At 43.5% G+C, this 15896-nt stretch overlaps 1 protein-coding gene across 18 annotated transcripts in view; it reads left to right on the forward strand.

The window, feature by feature from the left end:
- SYNJ1 (synaptojanin 1) overlaps positions 1-15896 on the forward strand; it is a 108267-nt gene that overhangs the window by 36206 nt on the left and 56165 nt on the right. For all 18 annotated transcript variants that reach the window (XM_043538277.1, XM_043538278.1, XM_043538280.1 and 15 more), the window contains 4 exons: positions 5299-5490; positions 5617-5701; positions 8634-8774; positions 9222-9414. In XM_043538277.1, coding sequence (XP_043394212.1) covers positions 5299-5490; positions 5617-5701; positions 8634-8774; positions 9222-9414 — 611 coding nt within the window. The remainder of the gene's footprint in view (positions 1-5298; positions 5491-5616; positions 5702-8633; positions 8775-9221; positions 9415-15896) is intronic.

Below are 15896 nucleotides of genomic sequence, written 5' to 3' on the forward strand. Positions count from 1 at the left end.
GCTGTACACTGAGTCTCCGTGTGGACAAGCCCTAAGTGACTTGCATAGTTTTACACATTGAATCATCTGCAGAATATAAGAGAGAGGCAGAAAATATGGTATGGAAACTGAAGGCTTCAATGGGTCTTGTAACTCTGCCCAGCCTCAAGAACCTGACCCCGGAGGTGGAAGTGTACATACAGTCATCTTGTTCATTAACTACCTAAATGCAGTCATCATATTAGTAAGTTGTGCAAGACATGTTGCTGACTTGGTAGGATTATCCTGTAAAGTGCTTACATATATCTACCACAGTACTGTTTCTGCATGGGAGAAATATTGTGAATTCACTTGAGTATGCAGCCTCTGAAATGGGGCTACTCCTGAATATGTAAACAGGTGATGTCTATACTTCAATGAAACATCCCTGGCTGGCCCATGTCAGCTGATTCTGGCTCATGAGGCTTGGGCTATAAAATTGCAGTATAAACATTCATGCTTGGGCTGGACCCTGGGCTCTGGGACACTATAAGATGGTAGGGTTCCAGACCCAGGGTTCCAGACCCTGGGCTCCAGCCCAAGCCCAATTGTCCACTCTACAATTTTATAGCCCTGCAGCCCGAACCCTGTGAGCCCAAGTCATCTGACACAGGCCAGCTGTGGGTATTTTATTGCAGTGTAGACATACCCTTAATGTTTAGTAGCCATCAGTATTCTCGAGTGCTTGATACACAGACAACAGCCTACTGCTGTTCCAAAGCTAATCCGGCTACTCCTGTAGCTCATTTGCATTGATAATGCGTGGCAGGGGTCATTGTAGTTGCACGTGCCTTTTTTTCCCTCTTTTTAAGAACTCAGAAATTACATATTAAAAATCCACATTAAAAGAATGTTAAGATTGCAAAATCAAGCACTCAGCATTTAGGAAATGCAATAATTAATGGATAGTAATGTAAAATGCTACTGTATGTAAAGTACAGAATAAAGACCTGGTGCTGCAGCCGTGTTATTGTCAAAACTCCCACTGACTTGGCTTGAGAGAGAACTACATAATCAAGCTGACGTCTTATAATTTAAATCACCAAAATACCTTGACTCATGGGTGTGATGGTTTGCCTGTAAATTAACAGATCCTAATGTTATTAAAATGTCCTTGTGGATTATGAAAGTAAGACACTTTTGCAACATTCTGAGGAGAAGGAAGAGGGAATACACAGTAGTATATTTGATTGGGTAGGTGCAGGGAATAAAAAGGTTGGATTTTATCTTTAACTTTTTAAAAATCCTTAGATTGTAATTGTTTTGAATGATTTGCTAGTATACTCATTTTTATCTGAAAGCCACTTTCTACTGTTGTGCAAGCAATATAAATATAATAAAGTTGTGCCGTTCTTAATCTGTTTTATATATTAGGGGACAATTTAGAGCACTTGCTATCTGCCTCTTGTGCAATGCACCATCTCCCTCTTCCAGAAACCCTTCTTTAAAACAAATTACTCACCTGTAGAGATGTTAAACTTTTGTTGGACATCTAAAAAGTTTGTACAACTGTTTCTGGGCCTTAATCTTACAGGACTTGATCCAACACCAGTTGAAGTCAGTGGCTTCAGTGGAGCATCCAGCTCCACATGCCCTTAGTCCCTGGGTGAGGAGAGATTGTAGACTTAACCAGTGAGAGAGTCCATAGTATTGTTCAGCAGAGACCTTTTGACCACCTTTGGGGCATTGATAGGTAGAGCTGGGCAAAAAAGTTTTATCAAACTTTTTCTGCAAAAAATGTAGATTGGGTGATATCAAAACATTCTGAACGCTCAAGTTGGTTTTGTCAAATTGTTTGGTTGGAGGGGAGGAGGGGGACCTAAAAAAAAAAAGGTCCAACAAGTAAAAATGTTTTGTTTACTTTTTGTAAATGAAAGGTTTCCATTTTTTGACTCAAAATGACTTTTTATTAGTTTCAAAAAATCTTTTAATTTTAAGTCAAAGTTTTAAAATCGTTTTTCAGTTTTGTCCAAGTGAAAGTTTAGTTTGACCCAAACTAATTTTTTTATTTTTCGTAATTGCCGGCAAACCATTTGTTCACACAGACCTCTCGACAGATTCTGCAAGGCATCCTATTGAACGCTTTGCCTAAAGCAGTGGTTCCCAAACTTGTTCTGCTGCTTGTGCAGGGAAAGCCTCTGGCAGGCCGGGCCGGTTTGTTTACCTGCCACGTCCGGGTGATTGCAGCTTCCACTGGCCGTGGTTCGCTGCTCCAGGCCAATGGGGGCTGCTGGAAGCGGATGTTATAAACATGCATATTGAGAATAAACATACACAGTAATTTTACTTTGAAGCAAGATATTTGAAGTATCTTAAATATTTTTTGTAAAAATAGTCTAAAATGTCTCCAGAATGTACACTGCAGTTAAATTACTTTTTTTTTTCCTGAGATATAATTTGAAAGGTTTGTGGAGTGATGGAATAAAAGACATTTTTATTAAAAGAAGAAAAAATGGAGGAGATATAAATGTTGATAGGGAGCTATGAAAGAAAATGGGTTCATTAAATGTTTTGGGAATGAGAGGCACAATCTCACATTTTTTATTTGTTTTCCTTTTCATATATTTTAATTTAGAACAATAGTCATGTGGTTTAGAAATCTTTCTGGTTTAAAACATTGTTGATTTGATTTCTGTATTAAGCATGCTGCTAGCAATCCCCTGAAAAATTAAACCCCAGTCCTGTAAAAAGATATACCAAAACGGGCTCCTTGCAAAATCAAGGGCTAAGTGATCAAATATTTAATTTTGTGACACTTTTAAAAAGCTATGTGGTATCAGAGCACTGCTTTTTAAATCTAAAATAGCCACTGTAAATAAGGATGCAAATTTGAGTTGAATAGATGAGAGAATTGTGGTACTTTTCCAAAATATGGCTACTTGTTACCACTTGCAGTAGATTGTGCAGATGTTCAGAATATGACCGTGCATAAGTTGATGGGTTCCTTTGGTCCGTCTCACCCTCTTTGGGGTTTGGATGGTCTCATTGGCTCTACCAGTCTTCTTGGGCTTGGTTTCCCTTCAGAAAGGCTCAGATACTTTGCTTGGCTTCCCTTCAGTGGGATTTGGGTACTTCTCTGGCATCTGTTGGGCTCCTTGACTTGGCTTTCCCTTAATGGGGTGTGGATTTTCCACTAGTCTCTGTTTGGCTCCCCCTAGGTGGGCTCAGATACCTTAAGCTCTATTCCTCCCTCTGGTTTGTTGGCCCCCACAGCCCAGGTTGGGGGAAGGAAATCGGAGGTGTTCTCCCAAGTACCACCCATTTGTGGTACTCGGAGGAGATGTCAGTTAAGTACTTTGGGCACATCTTGCATAATGGTAATCATCCCTCTCCTTTCTTAATGTTTTAATCATCAGTGAAATAGTTAAACTCAGATAAACTATATTGGTTTACGCTCAGTTGACATTTTGAAGATTTTCTTCCAAACCATAAGGGCTAGAAATTTACTGAGGGTTTTTTCTCTCCCCATTTGAAAGCTGAGATTCTGGAACAAAGATGGTAGCTTAAAAAATAAGTACTAGCTCGCCAAACTGCCATGAGTTGACTCAGTCCGATCTCTGAATAAATGGATTGTGATCGGTTGCCCACTGTTTCTCAATGGGGAGTACAAGGCTAAGGGAAAAATACAATCAGGCTGTTTGCTTTTTGTAATTTCGACAGCACACATGCGCCAGGATAGTGGTGTTACAAATATGTAAAATAACTATTAATTGGTAAAGCATAATGCACATAAGACTTACTATTAATCTGTTGCATTTTTTTCTCACTTTGGTTAAAGGAAAACTGCTATGTTAATATAAAAGTATCTGGATCTTTAATCTAATTAATCTAATTAGGGAGAGGTATTGTTCACTCTAAAAGAGTGTCTTCATATATAATACAATTAATCTAACAGGAAGATGTCACATTACTGATGTATCTAAGAAACTTAGTCCCCCAATACCATGGCATCAGAGCATCTCGCTGTCAGGAGTGGCTCACGACCATGAGTGCCAACCTCAGGGAGACTGTCAAAAAGTAGAGCAGACACCCCAAACTGGCTCTTATGTTCTATAATTAGATTTCCCCAATCCAATAACAAGTGTGAATTCCTAAACCATGCAGTCACAGACAGTCCCCATGGGCATTTGAGTATATCTTGCCACCCAGGGAAGCTGGACTATGTGATAGATGGTCACTTTACACCAAAAATCACAGTAGTGTTCTAGTTACTCCCAGTCCCAAAGGACTCCAGGTTGTTTGTACTTGGATCTCTCCCCAAAGACAATGTCTATTGCCAATCCTGTTATAAATTAAGTAAAGGTTTATTAACTAAGAAAAGAAAAGTTATTTACAAGGTTAAAACAGGAAACATACACACAAATAAGTTAGTCTTAGATTTTAAAAGATAATATGAGCTTCTGTAATAAGCAGCTCCATATGTCCTTTAGGGCTGACCCATGCTAAGCACCATGGGGGGGTCTCTTGATTATGTTTAGGAATCTTTGCCACTCAGAGTCCAGACAGCGTGAAGATCTGTTTCTCCAAGTCCTAGGCTAGTGCCCTACCCATTGGTGAATCTTTCCTCGTCTGATATGGAGTTGGATTTTGGGAATTCATCTCCCATTATACACACACACACACACAAAATCAGATTTGTAAATTTCTATTATTGTAAATTAGTATGATTAAGTTATAAGTGCCTAACCAAAATAAATAATTCTATTAAAATGATAGGGAAGGTAAACTATTTGTATAGATGTATTTATTTAAACTCTCCACATTTAATCAAGGTAGTTTTAAGTGATACACATTAACAAACCTGAAAGTCATCTTTTGTGTGCATTTAAACGGGAACTGAATTTCATTTATTAATCAACATAATCAGAGAGGACTTCATTTTGGGATGAATCATTGAAAATGGTGATTTCCATTGAGAGAAATCATTCACAGATTAGAGACAGTGCAACAGTGATAATTTTCTAAACAGTTTTAGAAATATCTTATATTTTCTGTCTTAGAAAAATTAAGAATTTAACTCTAAAACATTACAAATTACTCCAGTTTTGCTTTATCAGCATCCTGCCCACCCAAGTAACATTCTTATTTTCCATTGTGAAGTGCATCACTCTTTTTCAATACACTGCAATTTGCTTTCAAAGCTGTTAATTTTCTGTATGCATGTGCATGGATTAGTTGAGTTTTCTTTATGAAGAGAAATGTGTCTTCTAGGATCTTGTTCTGTTGAATTTGTTAAAGTCTTCTTATGCCGGCTAATGCATTTTAAACCGTTTTTTACAGCATCTGTAAAAGCACTAAAGGGTATGTGTGAAAATTTTTATAAGTATTCAAAGCCAAAAAAAATTCGAGTATGTGTTGGAACATGGAATGTCAATGGTGGGAAGCAATTTCGAAGCATTGCTTTTAAAAATCAGACACTCACTGACTGGCTTCTAGATGCACCAAAGTTAGCTGGTATCCATGAATTCCAAGGTAGGATATATATTCTCTTGATTTGATTAAAACCTTGGATCATTAGAAATAAAAATTGGTATATAAGGTCTTCGTTATAAAGATAATTGTAAAGAACAAATAGCATCTTTTTATACTTAAATGCAGATCGAAGAAGTAAACCTATTGACATATTTGCCATTGGATTTGAAGAAATGGTTGAGTTAAATGCAGGAAACATTGTGAATGCAAGGTAAGTGGTATCATTATATACAAATATTGTTCATCTGGTACAAGTATAAAGTTTCAAGTTTTAGTAAATATTACATTACATTTTAGGAAAATTATAGCATTTTAAAACACTTGTGATTCATTTAAATAACTTTTGGAAGAGGCAACTGGTACCGTGACATTCTTCCAAGAGGCATGTACCTTTCCCCAGAAAAAACTGGAAAGCAGTGACCACTGGGGCCAAATGCAATATGCTCTCACAGATCCAAATAGTCAATACAAGTACATATCTAGAATTGTACCCTCACCAGCCCTAAGACCTTGTTTCTTCCTATAGTGCTGTTGAGCCAGTTTTATCCCAGAAAAATTCTTCTTCTTTCAGAGTCTTTGTACATCCCCACTTCTGGGATAGCAGCTTCTAATGTGAGCATGTGGAACCCTCTTTCGAAGCGTTGTCGGAGGGGGTATGAGGACACTAGGCAAGGATGTATGTCAGATGCCCTATTTTATATAAGGAAACACATTCCTCCAGCCTCACTGTTTCTTCACCACTGCAGAGAGCGGAAGGAACTCTTGGTCATGTCCTGGGCTAGTCCTAGTTTGCATTTAGCTGTTTTATTCCTTGTATATAGTTTTCCTAGTTAGGTTAGTAGGGAGTTATATTTTTTCCCAAGTTCTTTCAGAGTTCCCCCCAGCACTGGGACCACAGTCATCAGCATGGACGTTAAAAAGAGTTTTAAGAAGTGCACGTTATGTCCACCTTCAATCCCAGAATCAGATGCACATGTTCACTGCCTTGGATGCTTGGGCAAGTCATACTCTATTGTGTGATAGGTTGATAAGTAAAGTCAGAACTGGGATTGATAGCAGCCATCACCACCATCTACAATCGCCTGTTCTCTTCTCTAGGTCTTCCGGTGAACTGGAAGAAATTCCTCTTTGACTCACTCTCTGAGGATGTTTCTTGGTGCAATGCTGGCCTTATCACAAGCCAGAACATTCCTTCTGGAAACAGATTCCTCTGCATCCAGCAGGCCCCTGTCATTCTAAAAAGGTTTCCAAAGCAGACCACTTGCTTCTTTCGGAGACTCCTGGAGCTTGTGGCATTGACACACACCATTTCTATCACTGTCTGCATGTGAGACTTCCGCAGCATTGGGTAACTCAACTCCATGCCCCAAATAGAGACAGGCTGCAAAGGACTGTCTTGATTCAAGTGTTGCTGCAGTTGAACTGGTGGGAGTCCAGGGATGGTATTCTCTGAGGATTGTCTTCCTGTTCCCACCTGTGATTCTAGATTATCTGCTTCACCTAAAGTCTGACGGACTCTGCCTGTTCCTTGAAAGTCCATCAAACAACTATATATACCACCAGCATGTTAAAAAGAAGATTGAGTTTCTCACCTTACAGCTGTCAGATTCTTAGTTGCCTTTCCTCCTACAAAGGAATCTTCCACTTCCTGGGACTAGAATCTAGTTCTATCAAGGCGATGGAGCCTCCCAAGAACAACTTTTCTTAAAGACAGCTTTCATTTATTGCCATTACCTCAGCAAGGAGAGTTAGTGAGCTAAGAGCTCTGATGGCCAGTCTACTATATGAAATAGTCTACAAAAATTAAGTGGTATCTACCCTTCACCTTTCTCAAAGTTCTTCCCATCCTGTGTTCTTCCTTAGACTCCATTCGCAGCTTTTATCTTGAGAACACAAAATCCTTTGGAAAGTCAAACAGGTTGCTTTCAGCAGATGAGGAAAGATGCCAGGGAGAACTTACCTCAATCCAGAAACTGTTTTAGTGAATTAGGAAGCACAAAAATGCTTTTACAATATAAATGGAGTGCCAGTGCCTGCAGGATTAAGAGTCCTCTGCATATGGCCACTGCTGCCTCCAGGGCTTTTTTAGGCATCTTCCAACATTGGAGGTTGGTAGGGCAGCAACTTGGAGTTTAGTCTGTACCTTCAACATGTATTATTCCACAGACTAGACATCACGCTCCAGTGCCCATTTTGGGATAGTGGTGCTACAGTCCATATTTCACTAAGAACTCCTTGCTCACTGTTCATCAGAGAGTGCACAGCCTAGAAGTTTAAAAAAAACCAGTTATTTACCGGTAACTCCTGCTCTTTGACAGCTGCCTCTGCGCATTCGCATTTCCTGCCCATCTTTACCTCTAGCTTGGATTTCTACATGTTATCACTAGTTGTAGTTCAGGAGAAGGAACTGAGGCAGTTTGGGGGTGGGTTGTGTGTGACTAGGATATCTGATGTAAGATGCCATGCAAGAGTGATTGGTCCCTCCTCGATGGGTATGGCTTTAAAAGAGGGTTCCGCGTGATCTCTTCCAGAAGTATTATAATCTCTATTTCTGTTCAGCTGGCTACTACAGCACTGATTTTGTGTTACAACTGGAATGAGAGCTGAGGCTTTTGGTTGCATAAAGAAAAAGCTTTCCAGTCATTGCCTCGAGGGGGAAAGCAGTTCAACTGAAGTAAATGGAGTGACAGCACATTTACACTGGTGTAGCTGAGTTCAGAACTGGACATGGTGCTCTGTACTCACTGTTGCAAATTGTTAAGCAGTGATTGCCCAGTAAAATTCCTGTGCCTGGGATTTGTTTGATCCTTTCTTGACCCATTTGGTTGCTGACAAAAAGACAGCGACATCATTCTGCAGATTCAATTCTGTTTAGGCAATGTGAGATACAAGTCTGATCAGTAACAATCACTGTTACACTGTGACCCTAGAGCCCCCTTCATTATTTCCCCTCATTTCCACATCAAGTTAAATGTCTTGTCCTGCCCTTGAAGACCACTGGCAATCTCACTTTTGTCTACTTCATTATTGTGTTTTTGTTTTTTCAAGGATATTGTATGAAATATTATTTAAATGCAACACGCTGTAGATACGTAGGTGTCCTTTTTTTTTTTTTTACACTGCCTTTTTTATCTCACTGGTAGCACAACCAATCAGAAGCTGTGGGCTGCTGAACTGCAGAAGACCATCTCAAGAGATTACAAATATGTGCTGCTGGCTTCTGAGCAATTGGTGGGCGTCTGTCTCTTTGTGTTCATCAGACCCCAGCATGCTCCTTTTATCAGGTGAGTGAACAGACAGCTGTACTAAAATTGGTATGCTCGCCAGACTGCTTTATGCTGCAAAATAAAACTCAGCACAAGTGGTTTGCAAAGTGTGCATATGGCTTGACACCAGCACTTAAGAAAAGCTGTTACGTTTCCTGTTAAAGACAGTTGCTTAAATTCTGTAATCTTAGATATGGAAATCTTGTACCTTGCCTGCAAGACTTGGAAAGCATCCATATGTCCTTATCTGCTCAAAAACAGTTGATGTCTTTAAAACACTGTGTTGCAATGTGATGTTCATATTACTGATGATGAAACAATGTAAACATCCAACACCCTGTCATTATTTTGTACTTCTCCAATTTCATTCAGTGACCGTTAGAACTCTGTTTGAATGTCACTTATTGCTGCTAAATTTTGTCATTGATTTAAGGTTTAATAGTAAATATTTAAATTATTTTTTAGGGATGTTGCTGTTGATACTGTAAAGACTGGTATGGGAGGAGCTACTGGTAATAAAGGTGCAGTAGCAATTCGAATGTTGTTTCACACGTCCAGTCTTTGCTTTGTCTGCAGTCACTTTGCTGCAGGGCAATCACAAGTCAAAGAGAGAAACGAAGACTACATAGAAATAGCCCGAAAACTCAGTTTCCCAATGGTAAGCAACAATGCTGTTCAGATTCCATAATAAAAGAAAAATTAAATCCTTAAAGCCATTAGGGCAGCTGCTGAGTATGTGATACTTCAATTTTTAAAATGAGTCTAACAAAGATAATCTGTTAACAATCAAGAGCTTTACTCCTAAAACTTTAATATGGTGTACTCTGCCTTGCATCCTATAGAAATTTTAAACACAAAGTAAATATTTGCAAATTTGAACAAATTGAAAAATGTTTTCTTGAATTCTAAGCTGTAAAAAAAAAAAAAAAATCCAAGCTGTTCTCTCGGGAGGAGTTTCCTGCTGAGGTAGAGGATTGGGTGTTCTTCATCTCCGACCATCTGCGATAGGACAGCTCCCAATCCTACTTCAGATGCATCTGTTTGTAAAATGAATTCTTAGCTGAAGTCTGGGGCTATAAGCACGGGGTTACTGCAGAGGGCTGTCCATAGATCCGTGAATGCTTTTTCTGCGGCATCTGTCCACTTCACCATGTCTGGACCCTGGGCTTTTATCAGGTCTGTCAGGGGACTCGCTCTGGTAGCAAAATGGGGAATAAATCATCAGTAGTACCCCACCACACCTAGGAATGCCCGGACCTGCTTTTTCCGATTCGTCCGGGGCCAATTTTGGATAGCCTCTAGTTTGTTTAGTTGGGGCTTGACCATGCCCCTTCCTACAATGTAGCCAAGGTATTTAGCCTCGGCTAGCCCTAGAGCACACTTGGCTGTGAGGCCAGCCTGTCTTAGCGTGTCCAGAACCGCTTTCACCTTTCCTAAGTGGGTTTCCCAGTCGGGGTTGTGAATAATCACATCATCCAGGTATGCCACTGCATAACTGGTATGGGGCCGTAGGCGCTTGTCCATAAGACGCTGGAAGGTGGCAGTGCCCCGTGCAGTCCAAAAGGAAGAACAGTATATTGAAACAGACCCGCTGGTGTAGAGAGTGCCATCTTTTCTTTCGCATCTTTGGCAAGGGGAATCTGCCAGTATCCCTTTGTTAAATCAAGGGTGGTCAAAAATCGGGCATTGCCCAGGTGGTCAACTAACTCATTGATTATGGGGTATGGATCGAATTTGGATATCTCATTCAGCCGGCGAAAGTCATTAGAAAACCTAGTGGTGCCATCAGGTTTGGGCACCAACACAATCAGGCTTGACCACTAACTGTGGGACTCTTCGATGACTCCCAGCTCCAACATCCTTTTTACCTCTGCCTTGATCTCCTCCCTTTTTGCTGCTGGGACCCGATAGGGCCTTAAAGTTATCTTTGTCCCAGGGTCTGTGATAATGTGGTGTTATGCTTCGGTGATCCAGCCTGATTTGGTTGAAAACACATCCTGGTATCGGTTGATGATCTCGGTTACCTCCTTCTGGTTTGGTGTCAGATCAGTGGATATCCTGATCTGCTCCTGCATATTATTTCCCTGGATCAGGGTCTCTTGGGCCACTACACATGCCTCTCGTTGGTGCCAAGGCTTTAAGAGGTTAATGTGATAAATTTGTTCTTGTTTCCGGTGTCCTGGCTGCCATGCTCCGTAGGTTACTTCCCCCACGGGTTCAACCACCTCACAGGGCCCCTGCCATTGGGCCAAAAGCTTGCTTTCTGCTGTGGGTACCAACACCATCACCTGATCCCCTGGTTGGAACTGTCGGACTTTTGCCTGGCGATTGTAATGGGTTCACTGGGCCTCCTGCGCCTTTTCCAAATGTTCACGTACAATAGGGGTGACCCGGGCTATCCGTTCTCGCATCTGCAACACATGGTCAATTATATTTCTCCCCTCATTGGGTTCCTCTTCCCAGATTTCTTTTGCAATATCTAGTATGCGACGGGGGTGGCGTCCGTATAATAATTCAAAGGGGGAAAACCCAGTTGAGGCCTGAGGTACCTCCCGGATTGCAAACATAAGGTAAGGTAGTAGGGTGTCCCAATCCTTCCCATCTCGACTTACCACTTTCCTTATCATTGCCTTGAGGGTTCGGTTAAACCTTTCTACCAGCCCATCGGTCTGCGGATGATAGACTGAAGTTCTCAGGGTATGTATATGGAGTAGCGTACAGCGGTCCTTCATTAGCTTCGACATAAATGGGGTACCTTGGTCTGTTAATATCTCCTTTGGTAGCCCCACTCGGGCAAAGATCCCCACCAACTCTTTAGCTATCGTTTTAGAGGCCGTGTTCCGCAGGGGGACGGCTCCTGGGTAGCAAGTAGCATAATCCAGAACAACAAGTATATATTGGTGGCCCCGGGCTGTCTTCTCCAGGGGTCCCACTAGGTCCATGGCTGTTTGCTCGAGGGGGACCTCTATGGTGGGAAGGGGTACTAAAGGTGCCCTCAAGTGGAGACGGGGACTGTGTAGCTGACACTCCAGGCAGGACGCTCTGTACCTCCGCACTTCATGTACTCTGGGCCAGAAGAATCGTTGCAGGACCCGTGCCAGGGTCTTCTCTACCCCCAAATGCCCCCCAAAAAGATGACTATGGGCCAGACTTAATACAGCATTCTGGTGTTTTTGAGGTACTAGGATCTGCTGTACCTTCTGCCCCTGTACTGGTGCAATCTGGTATAAGAGGAGATTCTTCATTATGCAGTAGGGTCCTGGTCCCTGGGTTTTCCCTTCCCTGGGGACCCCATGTATTTCGGTCACCTCCTTCCTAATAAGAAAAGGAGTACTAATGGCACCATAGAGACTAACCAATTTATTTGAGCATAAGCTTTCGTGAGCTACAGCTCACTTCATCGGATGCATTCAGTGGAAAATACAGTAAGGAGATTTATATACACACAGAACATGAAAAAATGGGTGTTTTCATACACACTGTAAGAGAGTGATCACTTAAGATGAGCTATTACCAGCAAGAGAGCGGGGGGGAGAAAATCTTTTGTAATGATAATCAAGGTGGGCCATTTCCAGCAGTTAACAGGAACGTCCGAGGAGCAGTGTGGGAAATAAACATGGGGAAATAGTTTTACTTTGTGTAATGACACATCCACTCCCAGTCTCTATTCAAGCCTAAGTTAATTGTATCCAGTTTGCAAATTAATTCCAATTCAGCAGTCTCTCATTGGAGTCTATTTTTGAAGTCTTTTTGTTCTAATATTGCAACCTTTAGGTCTGAAATCAAGTGACCAGAGAGATTGAAGTGTTCTCCGACTGGTTTATGAATGTTATAATTCTTGACATCTGATTTGTGTCCATTTATTCTTTTACGTAGAGACTGTCCAGTTTGACCAGTGTACATGGCAGAGGGGCATTGCTGGCACATATCACATTGGTAGATGTGCGTGTTAACGAACCTCTGATGGTGTGGCTGATGTGATTAGGCCCTATGATGGTGTCCCCTGAATAGATATATGGACACAGTTGGCAACGGCCTTTGTTGCAAGGATAGGTTCCTGGGTTAGTGGTTCTATTGTGTGGTGTGTGGTTGCTGGTGAGTATTTCCTTCAGGCTGGGGGGGCTGTCTGTAGGCAAGGACTGGCCTGTCTCCCAAGATTTGTGAGAGTGATGGGTCGTCCTTCAGGATAGGTTGTAGATCCTTGATGCGTTGGAGAGGTTTTAGTTGGGGGCTGAAGGTGATGGCTAGTGGCGTTCTGTTATTATCTTTGTTGGGCCTGTCCTGTAGTAGGTGACTTCTGGGTACTCTTCTGGCTCTGTCAGTTTGTTTCTTCACTTCAGCAGGTGGGTATTGTAGTTGTAAGAATGCTTGATAGAGATCTTGTAGGTGTTTGTTTCTGTCTGAGAGGTTGGAGCAAATGCGGTTGTATCGTAGAGCTTGGCTGGAGACGATGGATCATGTGGTGTGGTCTGGGTGAAAGGCTGGAAGCATGTAGGTAGGAATAGCGGTCAGTAGGTTTCCGGTATAGGGTGGTGTTTATGTGACCATCGCTTATTAGCACCGTAGTGTCCAAGAAGTGGATCTCTTGTGTGGACTGGTCCAGGCTGAGGTTGATGTTGGGATGGAAATTGTTGAAATCATCGTGGAATACTGTAGCTCGCGAAAGCTTATGCTCAAATAAATTGGTTAAGGTGCTACTAGTACGCCTTTTCTTTTTGCGAATACAGACTAACACGGCTGCTACTCTGAAACCTCCTTCCTAATGTTGTCGTACCTTGGGTCTTCAGCCTGGTTCCGTCCAAAATTTCCTCTCCCGGGGCTAATCTGCCCAAGATCTAGGGGGCCAGTCTCTGTTACCTCTACTGGTTCAGAGGCGTTAGGGTGTGGGTCGGACTCGGGTGCTTCTCCCTCCTAGGTGGCCTCCTTTTCAGCTTCTTGGGTCCTCCTACCTATGAGAGCGACCAGTATTCGGGTTCCCAAGGCCTTAGCTGCCCTTCTCTCCCTTTTCGTCTTTCTACGCTGTCTGGGAGTGGAGAACAAATCTGGGGATATTTCAGAGAAGGTTGGGGGTTGACAGTCTACTGTGGATGCCTCACTACTTTCAGGGCTTCCCCCTTTCTTCAATTCCCCTACTGGGAGTAAGTCTCCAAACCCTGGGAAGTCCCTCCCTATGAGCACTGGGTATGGGAGTTTAGGGACTACACCTGCTGCTACCTCAGTAGTGTTCCCCTGAATCTCGATTTTTACTGGGATGGTGGGGTAATAACCAACTGTCCCATGGACGCATGTTATCCCCATACGCTTAGCCCACAGCAGCTGACTACGCTTCACGAGCTTCCCCGAGACCAGTGTGATAGCACTCCCCAAATCAACCAGTGCTGTGGTCTCTACCCCATTTAGCTTCACTGGTCTAGTGTACATATGTGGGGTTAGTGAGACCCCCACAAGGTGGATTAGGGAGCATGGGTCTGCCCAGTTCCCCAGGTTACACTGCATAGGCTCCTCGGCATTGGGACACTGTGCAGCTATATGTCCCCACTCCCTGCAGGTGTAACATCTGTATGGAGCCCTAGGCGTTCCCCGGTCTCTGGGTTTGGGTAGTCTAACATCACGATCCTCTTCCCCCTCAGTGCTCCGACTCTTTGTGGCTTCTGGTGAGCCTTCAGCCCCTCTCTTTATCCACCTGGGTTCTCCTGGTGGCCCAGTCACCCGCGCTCTAGGGCTTGGTGCTTCTAGTTTAACCCAGGGTGCTTCTTCCTTAACTGGTCGGGTCAGCTCCCTCGCCGTCCTTCGCCTTTCTACCAGCGCGACAACCTCATCGTAGGTGGAGGGTTCGTTCTGGCTTGCCCAGGCGCGAAGATCTGGCGGTAGTCCTCTCATGTACCGGTCGATGACCAGAACCTCTAATATCTCCTCCAGACTCCGGGACTCAGTTCGTAACCACTTTCGTGCGAGATGGATGAGGTCACATAATTGGGACCGCGGGGTTTTGTTTTCCTGGTACCTCCACTCATGATATCGCGGGGCCCATACTGTGGTCGTTACCCCAGATCTGGCCAGGATCTCTGCTTTCAGCTGGGGATAATCTGCTGCAGCCTCTTCAGTCAAATCATAGTAGGCCTTCTGGGCCTCCCCACACAGGAATGGAGCGAGGATGCCAGACCACTGTTCTTGGGGCCAAGCCTCCCGCAGGGCTGTCCTCTCAAAAGCCAGGAGGTATGCCTCTACATCATCCTACCGCGTCATTTCCTGCAGCCAATTGCTGGCCCGCATGATCTGTGTCCCATCATGGCCTCGGTTCAGCTCTGCAAAGGCCTTTACCTGGTTTACCAGTTCCCGCAACATAGCCCGGTCTTGAGCAGCCTGGTCCATCAGCAGGCGATTAGTCTCTTGCTGCAGCCGCACTGCCTCCTGTTGGGCGGCTGCCTAGACACGATGGGCAGCCGTGGCTTGTATCAGTGCCTGCACTACCTCCTCCATTGTGGTGAAAAAAATAAAAATAGACCCTCTTCTCTTTTTTTTTTTTTTTTTTTCCCCCCCCTTCCAAACACCCTCCTTCTGCTGCTGCGCTGTGGACACCAGATCCCACTTCCGACACCAGTTGTGACAAAGTTCCTCCTCTGCCTTGGTGGGTCTTGCGCTTATTGGCGGATTTGCTTGCCTTGGAGCTTCACAGCCGCCCTCAGTTTGGCCATTTTCATGAACCCACAGTCCAGGACAACTCCTCCTGTGTCTGACCAGGAGTTGGGAGGTTTGGGGGGAACCCAGGCCCGCCCTCTACTCCGGGTTCCACCCCAGGGCCCTGTGGTATTCAGCTGTTTAGAGTGCCTCCTGGAACAGCTGTGCAACAGCTACAACTCCCTGGGCTACTTCCCCATGGCCTCCTCCCAACACCTTCTTTATCCTCACCATAGGACCTTCCTCCTGGTGTCTGATGATGCTTGTACTCCTCAGTCCTCCAACTGTCCATGTTCTTACTCTCAGCTCTTAGTGCCTCTTGCTCCCAGCTCCTCACACATGCACACCACAAACTGAAGTGAGCTCCTTTTTAAAACCCAGGTGCCCTGATTAGCCTGCCTTAATTGATTCTAGCAGCTTCTTGATTGGCTGCAGGTGTTCTAATCAGCCTGTCTTAATTGT

Source organism: Chelonia mydas, chromosome 1, assembly GCF_015237465.2.
Source record: "Chelonia mydas isolate rCheMyd1 chromosome 1, rCheMyd1.pri.v2, whole genome shotgun sequence".
Lineage (NCBI taxonomy): Eukaryota > Metazoa > Chordata > Testudines > Cheloniidae > Chelonia > Chelonia mydas.